At 36.3% G+C, this 20,500-nt stretch overlaps 2 protein-coding genes across 6 annotated transcripts; one reads left to right on the forward strand and one right to left on the reverse strand.

Annotated features, from left to right (window-relative positions):
• Positions 1-1,073: 1,073 nt before the first annotated feature.
• pgap2 (post-GPI attachment to proteins 2) lies at positions 1,074-20,376 on the reverse strand. Of its 5 annotated transcripts, XR_013204951.1 has the most exons (7): positions 19,815-20,376; positions 18,636-18,885; positions 17,243-17,349; positions 16,164-16,272; positions 12,698-12,877; positions 4,800-4,964; positions 1,074-3,405 (listed from the first exon to the last, which is right to left on the reverse strand). XR_013204951.1 is itself a non-coding variant. In XM_077233538.1 (6 exons), exons 1-5 carry the CDS (start codon positions 19,980-19,982, stop codon positions 12,747-12,749), a joined length of 765 nt encoding a protein of 254 aa, XP_077089653.1. In that variant the 5' UTR covers positions 19,983-20,376; the 3' UTR covers positions 4,274-4,964; positions 12,698-12,746. The 5 variants fall into 5 exon arrangements, 4 of the variants coding, with proteins under 4 accessions (XP_077089653.1, XP_077089654.1, XP_077089655.1 ...); XM_077233538.1 differs by lacking the exon at positions 1,074-3,405 and having other exon boundaries at positions 4,274-4,964; XM_077233539.1 differs by lacking the exons at positions 1,074-3,405; positions 4,800-4,964 and adding an exon at positions 9,158-9,313.
• Positions 2,834-6,089, forward strand: rhogb (ras homolog family member Gb). Its single transcript, XM_077233541.1, has one exon. It carries the CDS (start codon positions 2,834-2,836, stop codon positions 3,407-3,409), a length of 576 nt encoding a protein of 191 aa, XP_077089656.1. The 3' UTR covers positions 3,410-6,089.
• Positions 20,377-20,500: the final 124 nt, after the last annotated feature.

The raw sequence follows: 20,500 nt of genomic DNA on the forward strand, positions 1-20,500 counted from the left end.
CTGGCTTACACATGATTTGCGTAATTGGAGTTCGTTGATAAAGTATGATAAACTCACACACGATCATGTTCAGATTAGTGGTCAACCATTATGGGATTTTCCAATGGTTGAATCTTAAAATATTACATTTAGTCAGCTGCACTTCAATGTGAACATTGATGACTTGAGCAGTGCCGCAAATATGAGTTCAGCATAGTAAAACTCCAAAGGACACAGTAAAAAATGTCAATGGGATAGTCGCACTTGATTTACTCCATTTTCTATATCACTGAGGACTCACATGGGTATTGTGATATGACAATGCTATGTTGTAAGTGAAAGGACAGACTCCACCCAGACTGAGCTGTCAGTGCTGTTTCTATGAGCTCTTACTTTGCTAAACCACATTGGCTAACGCCTTGCAGAGAAGGGCAGGGCTCGGAGTATTTCTCTCTCTGAGCGTCTCTGGAGATTGGGCAGAGTCCGTCTCACTCCTTTCTCCTGGGGTCAAACATCTGCCAGACTCTTGGAATAAGTGAGAAAGAAAAGAGAGAACTGAGAGTTCTTAGTCGTAACTCCACAGCTCTCAGTTTCTTGTTGATGTGCGACAACACGAATCGTTTTCACATTTGCTACAAGCAAGATGGCCTGCATGTCATGATCAAACTACTGAGGAAACAGCTTAAAATGTAACAAATGTTGATTGATAACATGAAAGAACATGAAAACAGCTGTTGAACGATTTTAGAAAGTGGAGGTCAGTGTGAATTACTGTCAGCAATGCAGTGTAACGTGCAAAACTCATCAGTAAATCTACTTTCCGGCTCCTTTTTCCACAATAACAGCATGTTGCCCTTGCACAGAATTTCCCAAATGTTTAATAACTATAAACGTGTATTGAATCAGTCCCCTTCTCACATCAAATATCTTCTGCCTAAACTGAAACCTAATCACTCCTGTTTCAAAGTTTTCCAGCATGTAGAAAGCCATTTGAGTCATGACCCAAATTTGTCATATTTCCATGACCCGAATAGAGGGTAAAAAAAAATTGTTTTTGAGCATTTCTGAGGATATGAATGCGCATAATCCCCTCATTTACAAGTGGAAATTTATTTGTGTTATAATATATACACTGCTTATCGATAGAACTGCAAGGGGAAGGAACTGGAGGAGGCTGACCGTATATTCAAAACATTGTTTCATAAAGGCCCAAATGACCTCAACATGTGGAGCATTTGCATGAAGAAACAATTAGATGTTCTCTTAACCTTTTTCCTTTGTCCTTCTCTTTGCATGTGTAAATCTTTTTTTCCACCGATCCATTTATACATCCTCACTTTTTGAAATGTGCATGTTCACCCATCAAAGATCTAGGGGTGCACTGATATTTTATTTTGAAGTTGAATTATGGGTGAAACCTATATGTAGATCATTATTTTCATATAACATTTATATTATAACATTTCGCCTTAATAAATTATAAATAAAACACTTTAAAAACTAAAATAATAAAAAAAAAAAATTAAATGCAGTTTAAGTTCACTTAAAGGAATAGTGCACTTAAAATGAAAATTTTGGTAACCAGACAGTTGATGGGTACAACTGACTTCTATAGTAAGAAGAAAAAAAAGTCAATGGGGTTCATCAACTGTTTGGTTACCGACATTCTTCAAAATATCTTATTTTGTGTTCAGTAGAAGAAAGAAATTCATACAGGTTTGAAACAACTTGAAATTTCATTTTTAAGTGAACTATTTAAGGCCTGTTCACACCAAGATGAATGTGTGGTGCGATAAATGCAACGCATTTTTTTACAGAGGTCTTAATTTATTTTCCATTGCACTGCTGTTGGATAAAGCTATGACTTAGTGCTGCTCATAAACAGACTATTGCTAAGCGACAGTAAATAGAGGAAGAATGCAGTTATTTTAGTCAACTAAAACTAAAAAAAGAATGAAAAAAAATTCGTAACTTGAAATAAAATAATTACAAAAACACAACAGAATGAATAAAACTTTAACAAATTACAAGGGGATCTTTGTAGCGCTAAAATCCACTTTTCAGCGATGACTCGACTGCAAAAATGAAGATACATGTGTCAGTCTTGTATGAAAGAGAAAGATTCGGAGGAAATGACACCCAGCGTCGTGTTATAATGTGTTGCCGCCCTTAATCCGCACGCTGAACGTCATTGGACATTTGTTTTCCCAAAGCGCCATCGATAACTCAATGTGGAAACTATAATAGTATCATAAGCGGCTCTTGTGTGTCTGTTCTCTTTTATTTGGTGTTGTTTGATAAACACCATAGCGAATACAAAAGTCTGAATGGCTGTTTAAAAACATGTAAATATTGTTTCACTTCCTTTCTCTGGGGCAAATTTTTGTGCGGATCATTCGTGTTGGTGTAAACAGGCCTTTATGCATGACAACATTATAATGTACAGTATAAAAATTATTTGCAGAAGATTGCATCAAACAATGTTATACAATGGTCTGTCTGAATACTCGATTCTGATTGGCTGGAAAGTGTATTTCCAAATCAGTTTAATCACTGTTCTATACAAATGCGTTGCTTTCATACGAAGCACCCACACACACACACACACACACACACACACACACACACACACACGCACACACGCACACACGCACACACACACACAAACACACACACAAAGATTGCACTGTAACATCCAAGCCATCTATACATTTATTTATCCATTCCTGTATTAATCTGATCACCTGTCCTACCAACTCTGGCCATCTAAAGAGTGTTGTCATGATTTCCTCTAACAGAGATCATTGTCTCTTTCTCTGCAGACTGCTGAAGTCGAGTGGTCACCTTTTTTATCATGCAGAGCATCAAGTGTGTGGTGGTGGGGGATGGAGCCGTGGGAAAAACCTGCTTGCTCATCTCATACACGACTGGCGCGTTCCCCAAAGAGTACATTCCCACCGTGTTCGACAACTATAGCTCCCAAGTCGGTGTGGACGGCCGCACCGTCAGCCTCAATCTGTGGGACACAGCGGGCCAGGAGGAGTATGACCGTCTTCGCACGCTGTCCTACCCTCAGACCAATGTCTTCATCATCTGCTTCTCCATCTCCAGCCCCCCGTCCTATGAGAACGTCAAGCACAAGTGGCATCCGGAGGTGACGCACCACTGTCCCAGCACACCCATCCTGCTGGTGGGGACCAAGAGCGATCTTCGCAATGACGCGGAAGTGCTGAAGAAGCTAAAGGAGCAGAACCAGGCGCCCATCTCGCACCAGCAGGGCCAGGCTCTGGCTCGCCAAATCCACGCCGCCAAGTACCTGGAGTGCTCAGCACTCAGCCAGGACGGCATCAAGGACGTGTTTGCAGACGCAGTGCGTGCCTTCCTCAGTCCTCAGCCTGTGTCTACCAAGAAGCCCTGTATACTCCTCTGAAAATACAGAGGATAGAGGTATTTTAATTGAATTACACACAGGAATGCATAGAAATGGTGGGAATGTTAATGAATGTTTGGAGTAACAGGTTTTCAGTGAACGGTGACCAAGAAACAGCCTTAATCTGTGAAATTAGAGAAATACAAGATCAAGAAAAATATCAAGTTTTACACTGTATTGAGATCCGTACTTTTTTCATAAATGTTTTTATTTTTGCTTGTTAGCAAATACTTGTTTTATGTGGAGAGTTTTATGTGTATTTTTGGGGTGGGAATTCATAAGACCACTAAACAGTTTGATACCATCTCATGGTATCTCAGGAATACATAAAATACATGAAGTAAACACTTAAATATATTTCAGTGAAAAGGGGTTTTTGTTCATTTTTAGTGTTTGGAGACTTGGAGAATATTGGTTAATGAAGGGTTTTTTTTCCTTTTACTATTTACAAAACACAATCTGAGAATATATATATATATAGCACTTATTATATTTTTTACAGCCCAAGGCATTTGTTCTGTGATTGGGTTTTCCTTGAGGACAGGCCTTTTGTATAAATAGTGACATTATCTATGATATTGAATCAGCCATTCACACAGAATGCGTTCTTGCTTTTAAAAACGCGAGCCACAGCTGAATTTGAAAGAAAGCAGGATCACGCTTTTAAAAGTTGAACTTCCTATCTTTAAAACACGGCGCTTGAGTGTGAAGACGCTGTAACAGCAGCAACAATAGAGTGCACCAGACCCACCCATTTTTTTATGATGTATTTTTCCCATATGGATTTTAAAAAAGTATTCATTAAAAAGTAATAAGCCACGAACCAAACCAATTAGCAACAAGGTGAATCACAACATTACAAACTTTCAGAGTTTTTATACGTTTTTAAAAATCAGGACAAGACAAAAGGCAATTAACGACTTTAATGAGGGAAAGAACTACAATCCCATGAAGCATTGCAAATGTTGGAATCGAATTAAAAACTTCAGACTAACATAAAACATCTGATATAAAGATATTGATTGAGTCTATAGAAACAACATTTTGTATTTATTGAAAAATATGCATACATGTACTAATATTTAAGTAGTTTGAGAGCGTACAAGGAAGATTGACACTATCCTGTCATTCGCAGTTCTTCATGGCAGTGGGCAGGTGCAAAATTTATGCAATTTACTTGCCCAGATTCTCTGATTGGTGGAGATTTCTTTGCATGTCTAATGCACGCTGATGGCACCTCGTAGCTCAGTCGGTCTGCCTTTAATGTTTTTTAAGTGATAGTTCAAAATCAATTCCTCTATGGAGAAAATCAATGGGATGTTTCCTTCCGGAGCCCGACTGTTGCACTCTATTCAAACGCGTTCTGTGTGAAGCGGTTCCTTAGACATACCTGATTTTCATGTGTGTGATGAGGATGTTGCCTGGCAGCTTGACGGCTTTACTTCCTTGTGCTGGGGAAACTGTCTGGCAGACCCTTCGGGTCCCAGCATGCTCTGCGCCACAGTCAACTCTTCATTCTTTTCTTCCTCGGCGCTCCAGGGTGGGGCTTCAGAACCTTTTTAGAAAACAAGGCACTTTCTTCACTTGGTCACTGATTCGGGAACAGCTAGTGTCGATTTAAATAGCACAATCCTAAATGAGCCATTAATGTAAAGGAAGGAAGCTTTCAGTTGGCCCAAGATTCAGTTCAAGGCTCAGGGATTCATCAACAAGCTCTGAATGAGAATAACTTTACCTTAATTTGTGTGGTTCAGATGAATGTATAACTTTACAGTGCCTTCCTATAATGCTTATTTTGAGCTTAAATGTAAGCAGATAAGACTGTTGTGTGTCGGATATAAAAGCCAAGGGCAAAATTATACAATACAATAAAAATGCTATTTTTAATGATGTTTCCATTTTTTTTCTGTTATGTTTAGCCCATTAGCATTAGATCAAATGTTAGCAGAAAGTCAAGAAGATAATGTTGTGGCTCATTGAGGACACATGCTGCTTTCTGAAGAACTATGCTGAAGTGCTTGAGTCTCCTTAAAAAATTCACAGCAAATGGACAAACACTTCATTGTGCATGAATCAAATGATGATGTTTAAGTCATAACATGTGTTGCTCAATCTGTATGTGTGCTTATGGCCATTCATGTATGAGAAATCCCAGTCATGTGAAAGCAATATAAGCATTGAATAATTAAGCTGATAGTTTTGTGGATGCACAGGTCGGTCAGCCTGATGGAACAGGACCTGGTGGAGACCCTCGCTGATAAACTGCATCATGTCCCATTAAAGAAATACAAATGCATCTGCATCTCTGACCGTGACTTTGTTTGGCTGGCGTGACGTTGACATTCCTCCTGAAAACAGAGGAAATCATTTGCACTTCTATCTACTTCACGAATCCAAAATCTCCACATATTGCTTCAAGCTCTCGAATCACTCGAGATTGATTTATTTTTCTCCAGTTTTTAACATAACATTTTATTATTTGTCTTATTTGCATTTTTGTATCACTAAACCAAACATCCTTTAAATATTCAAATGTTGCCTGTTGTTTCCCCAAGCCAATTTTACATAAAATATTTATCAATTTGTAATTTATATAAATGAATTACATTTTGGTTCACAATGTGTTTTAATTAAAATTTGTATCCTAATAAAATTCAAACAGCTTTATTTTAACATCCTACTACAGTTCTGAATTGTAGTCATTTCAAGCAATGTTAGGTTTGTAATAAAGTTCCTCTACAATTTTAATGCCAGTTTTGTCATATGCAGGCTTGTTGTCTATACACTATACCATTCAAAAGTTTGGGGTCAGTAATGTTTTTTATTTTTTTTAAAGAAGTCTCTTATGTTCACCAAGGCTACATTTATTTGATCAAAAACACAGCAAAATGTTATTTATTTATTCCTGTGATGCAAAGCTGAATTTTCAGCATCATTACTCCAGTCTTCAGTGTCACATGATTTCCTTCAGAAATCATTCTAATATGCTGATTTGCTGCTCAAGAAACATTTAATATTATCATCAATGTTGAAAACAGTTGTGCTGCTTATATACACTTTTTTTCAGGACTCTTAATAAATAGAAATCTTTTATAATATTATACATGTTTTTACTGTCACTTTTCATCAATTTAATGCATCCTTGCTTAATAAAAGTTGAATAGAAAAATCTGATCCCAAACTTTTGAATGGTCTTTAAAGATAGTACTATTATAATTTATTTACATTAACATTATATATACAGTATATAAAAAAAAACATCATATTGATTTCTACAGATTAAAAGAGGAAGCAGGTATAGTGTATTTAAATACAGTGTGCAAGATCATTTCCCTATCTGACTTTGATAGAGAACATATAGAGGCAAAATAGAGTGAACTTGAGATCTGGTCTCTCTCGCTCGCTCGCTCCCTCCCTCCCTCCCTCACTCTGACTCACTCTCACTCACTCTCACTCACTCTCACTCACTCTCTCTCACTCACTCTCACTCACTCTCACTCACTCTCACTCACTCTCACTCACTCTCACTCACTCACTCTCACTCACTCTCACTCACTCTCACTCACTCTCACTCACTCTCACTCACTCACACTCACTCACACTCACTCACTCTCACTCACTCACTCTCACTCACTCAAACTCACTCACTCACTCACTCACTCACTCACTCACTCACTCTCACTCACTCTGACTCACTCACACTCACTCTCACTCACTCTCACTCACTCACTCACTCTCTCATTCACTCTCTCTCACTCACTCACTCACTCTCACTCTCACTCACTCACTCTCACTCACTCTCACTCACTCACTCACTCACTCACTCTCTCTCATTCACTCTCTCTCACTCACTCACACTCACTCTCACTCACACTCACTCACTCTCACTCACTCTCACTCACTCACTCACTCACTCACTCTCACTCACTCTCACTCACTCTCACTCACTCACTCTCACTCACTCTCACTCACTCTCACTCTCTCTCACTCACTCTCACTCACTCTCACTCACTCTCACTCACTCACTCACTCACACACACACTCACTCACACACACTCAACTGCCTGAAGCTTTTGCAGTAGGTAGTGATTACAGCAGAGTTGTTCAGACTCACTCTCACTCACACTCACTCACTCTCACTCACTCTCACTCACTCACTCACTCTCACTCACTCTCACTCACTCTCACTCACTCTCACTCACTCTCACTCACTCTCACTCACTCACTCTCACTCACTCTCACTCACTCTCACTCACTCTCACTCTCTCTCACTCACTCTCACTCACTCACTCTCACTCACACACACTCAACTGCCTGAAGCTTTTGCAGTAGGTAGTGATTACAGCAGAGTTGTTCAGACAACTCAAAGTTCACTGGAAGGGATTTCAAATACAGTTTAACGTACATACTCTTTCCTTTATAATATATAACTGGGCCAAACCTGTCTAAGAAATAAAATATAAGTCTTTTCGGCAAACAACAGATTTTGTAAAAAGTAAATTTGACCAAAAATGACAATTCTATCATCATTTATTCACCCTCATGTAGTTCCTAACCTGTATGACTCATTTCTTAAGTGGAACACAAAAGATATTTTTTATTTTCTTCCATACAATAAAAGTAAAAAAACTACACTTAATAAAATTGGCGTATAAACAACAATTTTCAACAATTGACTTCAAAACGATTTTCAAAGAAAGGCGAGTGATACATTGAATTCAATATGTCATTTTGTAGTAGAAAGACTGAAATAGTATTTTATTGTAAACCGTTTTTTTTACAACTTGGTACAATATTTTTTTTCAGTACGCCTTTGGACCCCATTGACTTTCATTGTATTGATACAAAAACTGTCTTTCAAAATATATTTTGTGTTCCACTGAAAATAAGAAATTCATACAGGCTAGGAATGACATGAGGTTGAGGAAATGATGGGAAAGTTTTCATTTCGGGTCAACTATCCTTTTAATCATCTTCACTCAAATCATCTTGAGCTGTTGAACCAACTTAATTAAATTAAGGAAAACTTTTCCACGAAATTGAATAACACTTTTCCAACAAAATCTAATTTGTTTGAAATGATTTGTTGTAATCTTGCCAGATGAACTTAAATTCATTTAGTCAAGACTACTAAAATAATTGTGTCATTCCTACTAGATAAAGTTTTGTCAAGTTAACTAGATTTCATTTTTGTCCTGCCTAAAATCACCAACATTATAATTTTAGCTAATTTGACTCTACAGTTATTTCCAATGACAGAAGATAAAAGCATTCAATTTATTTAAAACAACCTTTTACATTGTAATATTAGATATGACCTATGCAGGTCTGAGAGTGAGATTTAATGTATATGTAGTGTATACTGAGTGCCACAATACACAATCGGCACTCTTCTGCAGAATGGTAACCACAAAATTCAAAAACATTACAGAAAGTCCTCATAACTAATATAACTGAACATTAAATACGAACATTAACTAAAAACATCTTTCCATTTTCTGAAAAACACATAAAGTAACACTTTAATCCCTAAATTTACCCTCCTAATGCAGTCCCTTGCAAAGCATGCTGGGAACTACTGATCCACTGCCCAGTTAGTTGTCAACAAAAATGATTCATGTAGTTTTCAAACAAATTAATTAAGTAAACTTCAGTTTTATAAATATTAGGTTGATTGAACACAATTAAATTAAGCTGTGACAAAATATTAAACAATCGTGTTACTTTTACTTATTTTAATTCATTAAATTTAACAAGAGGGGAATTTTTTTTTTTTTGAGTGTTCTTCAAGATTCTGTTTAAACTAACTTCTTAAAAATGTCAGAACTGGCCAGTGAATGGAGCATCAGGAATGCAGCAGAAGGGATTTCCTTTAGTGCTCTTCAGCTTGCAAACTTCCTTGATCTGTGAGTAAATAAACAACACTCCAAATTTGGCATCAGAAAGATGTTCAGTTTTAACTCTTTGTTCTCACTCTTTATCGGTGCCTTTCCCTACATAAGCAGAATTTGCCCACTCTCTGCTGCCTAACCGCTCTTATTTGACTGTGAAATTAGCTCCTGGTACCCGTGTTTGTTTTCTAGGTGCTAACAGGGACTCTTTTGTCAGTTTAGCTTCATTTCATTTGTTTGCTCGTTCCTGTGTAAAGTTTTGACTCAAGCCTTACTGACAGCTACGCTGTTATATCAAAGACTATAGAGACTTTGGCTATATGATGAGAATCTTCTTCTGACATATCTGAAATTATTTTGAAATGAAGTGAAAAAAAATACACACTTGTGAAGAACATTTATTTTCAACACAATTGCAATCTAACCTCTAAACTCAAAGGCTATGTATCAAAATTATTATAAAAAAATTATGGTAAAACTTTACAATAAGGTCTCATTTGTTAACATTACGTGAGCTTAGAATTATATGGTTCTATCTCCACTTTTGGTCGAAATTGAGTTTTTGACAATCTTATCCATTAGGTGTTTATTAATGCCTGTGTGGTGTTATTTTTGTAAAAAAAAACATATTTTGTTAGTAGTTATTAATAAAATAAAAAGGTTCCATCTCACAAAACAGCAGGGATTTAAAAACTTTGATGCTCAATACGTCAGAACTACCCTAAACGGAGATAGAACTGTATAATTCTAAGCTCACGATTAGTCAGTGTATTAACTAACATGAACTAACAGTGAGCAAATAAAAAAAAAAACATTTATTAAGCTTGATTAATATTAGTTACTAATAATAATACAGTAAGTCATCGTTTGTTCATTTGAATTCACAGTGCATTAACTAATGTTAAGAAATATAATTTTCTATTGTAAAAATGTAGTAGTAAATGTTGAAATTAACATTGACTACTATAAATCCGGTAGAAGTATTGTACATTGTTGGTTCATGTTAACTAATGTAGTTATCTAATGCTAACAAATGCAACATTACGTTATTAAGCTATAAGCTTAAGCTATAATTATCAAATCGATTAATCACATCTAACATAAAAGCTTGTAAATATATATACATATATAGCCTACATATTAGTGATGCGCAGATCGGGCGGGACAAGTAGCCTAATAAAAATAACATTCTGATTAATTTCGGGTGGATTTGATAATTCATTATTAAAGAAAATATTAGCTACATTCTCTAAAATATGAGCATGTCTAAAGTGTATAGGCCCTAATTTATTTCCGTCAGGCCGACATGCACTAATCTGCACTCATACGCTCCGCTTTAACAGAAATGGAGCAGGTCCGAGAGGGAAGTAAAAAAGAAGAATTAAAAACAAAACAAAAGGAAGGAAAGAAAGAAAAGGACCGTATGTGAGCGTTTTAGCTAAGTGGTTATCGAGGATTGATCAAGTGCTGGGTATGAAATATGCAACGGCTATAATTTAATGTCGCTCGCATTAAATTCAAGTCACTGACGTTTGCCTACAGAACAACCTCTGGCTCTGCTCCCTTTTATCTAAACTCATTACTTCAGACTTATGTGCCATCCAGAAACTTGCGCTCTGCAAGCGAATGTCGCCTTGTGGTGCCATCTCAAAGAGGTGCAAAATGTCTTTCTCTGACCTTTACCATGACTGTCCCCCGCTGGTGCTGATCTGCCTAACTCAACCAGAGCGGCTGAGTGTGAAGCCACTTTCAACAAACTGCTGATTTATAGCGGCAGCACTTGATCCAGTAATAACACTTTCTCTTCTATTCTATTTTTATTTCTCTAAAAAAAAGAGAGAAAAAAAAGGGACTGCGTTAGATTAAACTGAGAGGGGTCATAGCACTTACATATTGGTTAGTTTAACTGCTTCTATTGTTCTCATTTGTAAGTCGCTTTGGATAGGAGCGTCTGCTAATTGAATATATGTAAATGCTATAAAGTGTTTGTGTGCGCGCGTGTGTTCGCCTGTTCGGGAAGTTGCAGTGACAGAAACAGAGGCATTACTCTCTTGAAACTTAAACTGGAATGTAAGGTCATGCCATTAAGAAAATGAAATCCTGTCAGACAAATTTTGTTTTAAAGAAATGTATATTTAAAAGCAGCGCTCATTCATCAGTGGATTCCCAGACAGCAACATAGTGTCGGCCCAGGTACGGGCCACATCTGGTACACGTGGATTCCACTCGACACTATGTTGCTGTCTGGGTTATGTTACCATTAGAGATGCGCGCATAACCGTCTCAGAGTCTGCTGTTAAAGGTGACGATCATCCATTTATCGTCACGCGTAACAACACATAAGAATAATTGTAATTTGACTATCGGGTGCGGATACTTAAATCAGAGAAAATGATTGGTGCGGGTGGGTGGCAGTGGATGATTTGTTTTTGGCTGCGGATTCGGGTGACGTTGGAGCTAATCCGCGCATCTCTAATATATATATATGTATATATACACATTTTTATACATATAGCCTACACACACATATTATATATTTACTAACTTTTACGTTAGATGTGATTAATCGCGATTATCGAGTAATAGGAATGTAGCCTACTATTTTCAGAAATGGTCCACTTCTTTTTCAGCGAAATATTTATTTGACACCGATTGAAAAACAGTATTTAGGTACATCGTAAAAAGCATTGCTATATGAAATCATGTTCACAACATCATAACTCTATCACTGGTGATCTAGGAAATGTGGATAAAACGTCATATTGCGCTTTACCAGTTTTAACGTTCAGCTAAGCCATTGAATGGCAACATCATATTTGACATGTTTACTAAGGGCACAGGTCGTTCATGATCAAGAACTGCACTGAAGAAATATGAACAAACATGTAATGCTCTTTAGCCATTAAAGACACGAAATGCTGTGCAAAAGGCAGTTCACAATGACTTTTCACATGATTTTCACTACCGTCACAAAGGAAGAGCGAGACGCATGGTGTGACTGAACTGAATGCATTTGATGCGGCACTTTTGAAACAGCAGCTGCAAAAGCCACCTGACACGACATCAAAGTCTCCAGAGCTCAATTACCTTTACATTTGCAAATATCTCATAAATAACATGCATTTTAAACGTTACAATGTTTGATCCTGACAACCAATTAGTAAGAGACAGACATGACACTTCACATTTTGGTTTATGAGGAGATTTGAAAGTAATGACAGTACTATAGATAATAGATAGATGACTAAAAGATTTTGAGGGCATAATCAGCTGTTCCAGTTAAAAATTTTAATATAGTACAAAAACTGACAATAATCTGATCAAACATATTCAATTAAATTAAACACTGTATCTAGAGATGTAAACAGTCGTACATGCTTCGATCAGTCAGTCTCACCCTAGTGTCTCAAGTTTCAAGAAGATGATGCAAGTATTCAGTTCCTGTGTCAGAAGCGCTTTCCCTCTGGAGGTGTTGCAACCATCACCTCCTTACCTCCAAAGTCCCAGTAGGCAGTCATGTGGAAGGCCATGTTGGACAGCACCACCAGATACTCACAGCCAGCAAAGAATGAGTAAACTGCCACAGAGAGACAACAGGAAAATACTGAAGCGCTAAACTTGAATCTAACTGAAATAACAAAATAAATAATGATTTAAATAATATTCTGTGTAATATTTGGTTTCAATACATTAAAGGGATAATTCACCCAAAAATGAAAATTCTGTCAGTATTTACTCACCCTCATGTTGTTCAACCCCGTAAGACCTTCGTTCATCTTCGGAACACGAATTAAGATGTGTTTGATTAAATCTGAGAGCTGGATCACTCCTCCATAGGCTTCTAAGGGATTTAAACTTGTTCCCCGAAAAGTTATTGAAGACATCGTTAAAATAGTCCAAGTGACTACAGTGGCTCAATCTTAAAGCTGCTGTCGACAACATTTTATTTTTATCATATTCAGTGAAATCGACACTATAATCCGACAGAAGAACATAAATAAAGTGGTTTAGAAAAAAAACCGAGCTTCTAACTCCACCTGTGTTATTTGTTTTGCAAAAATCCACCGCTCCCGGATCATCGGGTCCAATTAGCGCAGGGGTGTGTGAGATCTGACTGTCAATCACAGGTCGTGCACACGCCACCCTTCGCGCACATTACAATCACATGCACACGCCTGAAGTTCGCGCAGTAAGGAAGAGTAATGGCGGAAAAGATTCCAATTCCTCGGTTAACCTCAAGAGCTAGGAGGTGAAAAACAACACAGGAAAAGAGATCATCTGCTGAAAAGAAAGAAGTAAAGAAAGAAAGCGACCGTGCCCGTAAATAAACCAGGATCAACATCGGATCAGCATTTGAAAGGTAGAGAGATTTACGTGATTTAATTGGGTTCAAACTGGATGCAGAGCTTGCAACATTTCTTCTCGACAGGTAATTGTGCTTTATCAACCAGTTACTTTATTTCTTAGTGTTATGTTAGTAATCTAAGTATGTTTGCCCAAATGTGTTGGTATGGATAGCTAACGTTAGCACTTGTTGGGCAGGTTCGCTAGCTTTGTTCGCACTGAAATCCGTGTGAACGTAATGTTAGGTGGATAAACATGTCCAGATGAAGGGATAAAGTTCGGCTTTTTGGAAGAATCAATGCTACTCTATCTTTCTTACGAGAGTAAGAACAGTAGTAAAGCTACTGTTATTGTATGTGCTATCTGACAAGCGACAAATACTCCATGGTGTTGATGGATGCTAATGAGACGGTTGCGTTCACAGAAAATCTGTTGCACACGCACTGACAAGCACGAACTCGGTGGGAGGGTATTCGTTGATAGCGGGGGAGGGACATGAGAGTTGTAAACATTCAAAATTTTGCCTAAGTCCACTCAATCTACCAGACTTGCCGACTGCAGCTTTAAATTTTTCAAGCGACGTGAATACTTTTTGTGGGCAAAAAACCCAAAAATAACGACTTTATTTCAACTATTCATTTCCTTCTCTCTGGGCCTTGAGTCAGTTCACTAGTGTAATAGCATAAGCTTCTGTGTTGTACGTCACACGCATCAAACACATGACCAGCGTCGGCCAATAGTGAGCCTGCGTGTGACGTAGCTCTACGCAATCACACTACGCTAACTGACTAGAGGCCCACAGAGAAGGAAATGAATAGTTGAAATAAAGTTATTTTTGCTTGTTTTTCCGCACAAAAAGTATTCTCGTCACTTGATAAACTTAAGATTGAGCCACTATAGTCACTTGGACCATTTTAACAATGTCTTTAATAACTTTTCGGGGAACAAGTTTCAATCCCTTAGAAGGATTGACACCACTGATTGAGGAGGAGTGATTCAGCTCTCAGATTTCATCAAAAATATCTTAATTTGTGTTCTGACGATGAACGAAGGTGATACGGGGTTGGAACAACATGAGGGTGACTAAATACTGACAGAATTTTCATTTTTGGGTGAACTATCCCTTTAAAAAACAACATTAAAAATTCAAATCAATGATTTAAAATGTTACAATTCAGTTTAGACGTCTGAACATTATAAAGTACAATATGAAAAACTTACATTCATTTTGAGATTTGCTAAGGATTACAATGTTATTAAACTATTAGTGTTTTTAAAGATTAACTTAAAAGTAGATGATCTAAATGTAAAAAAAAAGGGTCCCACTTTATATTAAGTGGCTTTAAGTACTATGTACTTACATTGAAACTAATAATTTGATACAATGGACTTATTGTGTACATACATGTTTTTACGTTGTACTTATATTTTGAATATACCTGCATGTAATTACATTTGTAATTACACTGTTGACACCTTAACCCACCCTTAAACCGACCCATACCACACACACCTGACCCTAACCTTACCCGTATCACACCTCAATAGCAGCAAATGTGGTTTACAATACAACATGAACACAATAAGTACATTGTACATATTTTTCAATGTAAGTACAACATAATTAAAGCAACTTAATATAAAGTGGGACCAAACAGAGAAGGAAAAAAGCATGCACAATTAAATATCATCCAATACGGTCTCATACAGATAAATAAATACAATCTCTAATATGAAATGGTGACTGATTTGGTAGAGATTTATCATGAATTCCTGTTTTAAAGTACATTTCTACAGCTTTACAGTCTGTGTCATTTTATGTAAAAGATCAACATAAAGTGTCAATAAGAGTATTTTTATTTATTTATTGTTTATTCACAAAATGTATAAAAATGACTTAAATTTATACAAAAAAAATCTATTTCAAATAAATGCTATTTTTTAAAGTTTCTATTAATCAAAAAAAAATTCATGCTTACATAAAAATATTAAGGAGCACTGTTTTCAACATTGATAATAAGAAGTAATGTTTCTTGAGCAGCAAATCAGCATTTTAGAATAATTTCTGAAGGATCATGTGACACTGAATACTGGAGTAACGATGATGAAAATTCAGCTTTGCATCAAAGGAATAAATTACATTTGAAAATATAAAGCTATTTTAAATGGCATTAATATTTCACAATATTAATGTTTTCACTGTATATTTGAACAAATTTAAAAACATCTTAGCAACCCCAAACTTTTAAAAAGCAGTATATATATTTTTTTTTTATTTTTTTTTTTATTTATATATTACAGAAAAATAATAGCATACTGGTTTGGTAATTAAATAATAATTAAATAATCACAATTATAATTTTTGTGTAAACTATCCAACTAGTCAAACAAAAGAAATGAATTATCATTGGAAAGAATTTGTGAGTTCATGTTAAGCATGTGAAATCCCCAAAACGGAACAATTGCAGAGAGGAACATGGGTGGGGTGAATGACAGAACGGTCGAGATGTTGCACTCACTTCCTGCTTCACAGTACTTGTTGTGTCGCCTGTAGAAATAGACAGCCAACAGACAGAAGCAACAGTTGAAGAGGAAGAGGCGGCGCTTCTGGCGGTATGACTTCATCTCCTGATGACAAAGAGGGTTAGGGCAGATGGAGTGAAGAAAGACAGAAGAAGAAGAAGACAACGGCATCAGTTCTCTTCTGCAACGTGATGTGGTGCAAGCAGGTGGGACGAGGTTCTGTGAGAGCACAGAGTACTGCAACCACTTCCCCCGAAACACACTAACACTGCTGCACTTTCACAGCTATAGAAATAAAAAGATACACTGTGGTCCCTGACACATTACCTCCCACGATTCTCAGCCAGCAGCACATGCAACACCTTTTATTAGAGCTGTGCTTGTGGTGTCAAGATCACTGACGTGATATCTGAATAATTAGTGAGTATATATATATAAATATATATATATATATATACTGTATATATCAGCTGAATGTTAAACGGATATGCTCATTTCATCCAATCAGTTTGTGTGTGTGTGGATTGTTTAACAGCTAAACTTAAGCTGCATCCGAAACCGCATAGGAAGAGTGACTACATTTGACTTATTATCATTTGACAACCGTTAAAAAAAAAGTATGTTTTATATAGTTTGAACATACTACTGAATGTACTCACTGTAATTTTTCCATGGCATCATTTGCGTCGCTTCACTGCCATTCGCAAATCCTCTCCCATGGCCTCATGGGATTGTAAAGTGTCCTTCAGAATCTCACAGAAGTACTTTTCGCCTACTGTTTTATGAATAATGTGAATTCGGACGTACTACACTTTTCACATACTGTGTTTCGCCTACTGTATAGTAGGGGAGTATGTATATTCAGACACAGGCATAGTGTTCTGTAAGAGCATTTATATGACGAAAAATAAATAATGTAAACACCTAATTCACATTACAATTATCCTAACATATTTCCAACATGGACTTGCAATATAATTGTTGTATGAGCTTATGAGATGGTTTATATCGCCCTCTGCTGATATGTTTATGACAGATGTTGGCAAATATGTAGAGAATATAGGAAACGCATTACCTCTGCACTAAGCGAATACTTCGCAATCAACGACCACAGCTTGCAGGTGCACAACATGTGTAGCAGAGAACTGCCAATAAACATGATGAAGCCGCTCTTATGGACATCTGTGGATTGACATACACACAGCATTACAAACCACATTTATTTTGTAGGTAGCATTAATATAATAAAGTTGGGTTACACTTTATTTTAATGTGTCACTGTTACAGTGTAATTATATATTTAAGTACAGTGTAATATTAATTAACTACATGTACTTACTATAGAGTTAGGGTACGATTAGGATTTGGTTGAGGGTTAGTTCCATGTAATTATGCATCATTTACTGTTATTACTATGGTAAGTACATGTAACATATGTAACAAGGACACTGAAATAAAGTGTTACCTAAAGTTGATGTATTTGATATAATAAAGTTCATATTTCACACCAAAATCATCTAACCAAAATAATAATAAAAAAAATCTAAAAATATGTTTTGCATGAAAAAAGATTAAGCCTGTTTTTGCATTGTGACATTTTCTTGACATTTCTGCATATTGAAAATATTTTTTTTATAAAAAAAATAATGAATTGCTGTAGTTTAACTGTTTGCAACATTAATAATTAGAAAAAGCATCAAATCTTGAGCATCAAATCAGCATATTAGATTGATTTCTTTGAAAAACAAATACAGTTATGAAGTATACTTAAAACTGTGCTTTAGAAATATACTTTTAAAACTAAATTATATCATGATTTTTTGCATTAAAATACTGAGATATTTTTGGACTACAATACACACAAAAAACATTGAAAGAAAAAATAATTTATATTCTGCATGAACAATAGAATTTTTCTTACGGGTCTCACTAAATATAATTTCTTATTCTTTCCTTTAGATTTAGGGGGGGGGAAACATTTCTTAAGAGTTTTAGCTCTGTCATACTCTCACTAAACAATTATAACACAGGTAAAAACGTGTAGCGTTTAAAAGCACTTTTGCAACTCCAACCATTTATAAATATACCACAATTTACTAAACAATCGTGAGCTTAGAATTATACAGTTCTATCTCCGTTTAGGGTAGTTCTGAGATATTGAGCATCAAAGTTTTTAAATCCCTGCTGTTTTGAGAGATGGAACTTTTTTATTTTATTAATAAGTAATAACAAAATATATTTTTTTACAAAAATAACACCACACAGGCATTAATAAACACCTAATGGATAAAATTATGTCAAAAACTCAATTTTGACCAAAAGTGGAGATAGAACCCTATCATTCTAAGCTCACACAATAACAAAATAACAAGCACATTTTGTGGACCCAGCAGACGCTGTCAGCATCCCTGCATCTGTGTGTGTGTGTTGAAACAGGACTCAGGGCTTCAGTCCAAAACTGCACTTACTGTAGGTCTCGGTGGAGGAGACGTAGGTGAGCAGAAGCAGCCCTACATTTTCACTTAAAGCTAAGAGGAATGTGAGGACACTCAAAAGCTGCTCCGTCAGCCTCCTGGAAAAGCGTCTGCGGTAAAAGCTGAAATATGCTGCCGCTACCAGGAAGCGTGGGGCAGAATGAAGGCCGATGCTGAAACGCCAGATGTAGCGCTCTGGTGTCAGACTGATGGCGGCGCTGATGGACGGGAGGTAGTTAGCAACCTGTGAAGGATTTTTGACAACACTTTACATTACAATAACTAATATATATATATATATATATATATATACATTTATAAATGTTTTTGAAAGAAGTCTCTTATGCTCATCAAGCATGCATATACTTGATCAAAAATACAGAAAAAACAGTAACATTGATAAATATTATTGCAATTTCAAATAATGGTTTTCTATTTTAATATACTTTAACATATAATTGATTTCTGTGATGCATATGCGTCACATGACCCTTCAGAAATCATTCAAATATGCTGTTTTGATACTCAGTTATTATAATGTTGGACACAGTTATGCTGCTTAATATATATATATATATATATATATATATATATATATATATATTTAAAGTTAAAAAGATTTCTATTTTAAATAAATGCTGTTCTTTTTTTAACAATAAATTAATCTAAAATCCTGGAAAAAAAATCATAGGTTAAAAATATTAAACAGCACAACTGTTTCCAACAATTATAATAGATCAGCAATCATATAGGCTATTAGAATGATTTCTGAAGGATCATGTGAGACTGGAGTAATGATGCTGAAAATTCAGCTTTGCATCACAGAAATAAGTTATATTTTAAAATATATTAAAATCTAAACCCATTATTCTAAATTTTAATAATATTTCACAATATAACAGTTTTTTAATGTATTTTTGACCAAATAAATGCAGGCTTAGGGAGTACAAGATACTTTACTCTTTTTTTTTTTTTTAAATAGTAATGTTTCCAAATTCTGACCAGTAAGTTTGGGCCAATTTAAAACTTTTTTCTTCAGCAACAAATATTAATATTAGGATGACAATATTAGAAAAGTTTAATATACGGTCTGACTGAGGAGGTGATTTTAGGGGAAAGGAGCGCTAATGTAAAGTCAGTATGTAGGTCTAGCAGTGACGGACTGCTTCTCACCTTGCAGTGTGTGTAAGTAGAGTCATTGTAATGGTAGAGTAGAGCCAGCACGACGCATGCGATGAGGCCGAGCAGCGGCAGACACACTGTGATCACCGCTAACCGGGTGAAAGGCACGCGGAGGAGAGGCTTGTCTCGATCCACAGATCCGTACGGGACCTGTTGCATCTTCCCTTCCCTTTAACCAATTACAGCTCCAGATGTGTCAACAGCTACAAACCGATGATATGCAGTCCATTGCGAGTACACTGACGTGTTAACAGCGTCTCTAAACTGATAATGTATGATAGTCAGTCCGAACTGAAGTTGCGGATTTAAAGAGGCTGAGGATGAGTTTGGTTAACCTTACATGCTTAAAGTTAAGCGAGCGTTCGCTCACCTCCGGCTCTTTGTCGTTCGGTTTAATAGCAGACGACCTCTAAGTGAAGCGACATTCAATCCTGTAACGATACTTACGATAGCCGATAATCATTTAATTAGACCAAACGGTTGTTTAAGTCTAGCTTCTCTGACTGCTATTCTGGATATGTAATGTACTTCGCGAACACTTCCGGTTCCGCGTAGCCAATAAATTTCAAAATCAAAGTCGTTATGCTGCACAATTTCCCCTCCAGATATTCAATTTATATTTTAAAACGGACACACATTTTACATATTAAAAAAATGACAGCAATTCGCAAATATAT

This window comes from Siphateles boraxobius, unplaced genomic scaffold (assembly GCF_051911475.1).
Source record: "Siphateles boraxobius isolate OS27281-9 unplaced genomic scaffold, OSU_SipBor_1 18, whole genome shotgun sequence".
Classification (NCBI taxonomy): Eukaryota; Metazoa; Chordata; class Actinopteri; order Cypriniformes; family Leuciscidae; genus Siphateles; species Siphateles boraxobius.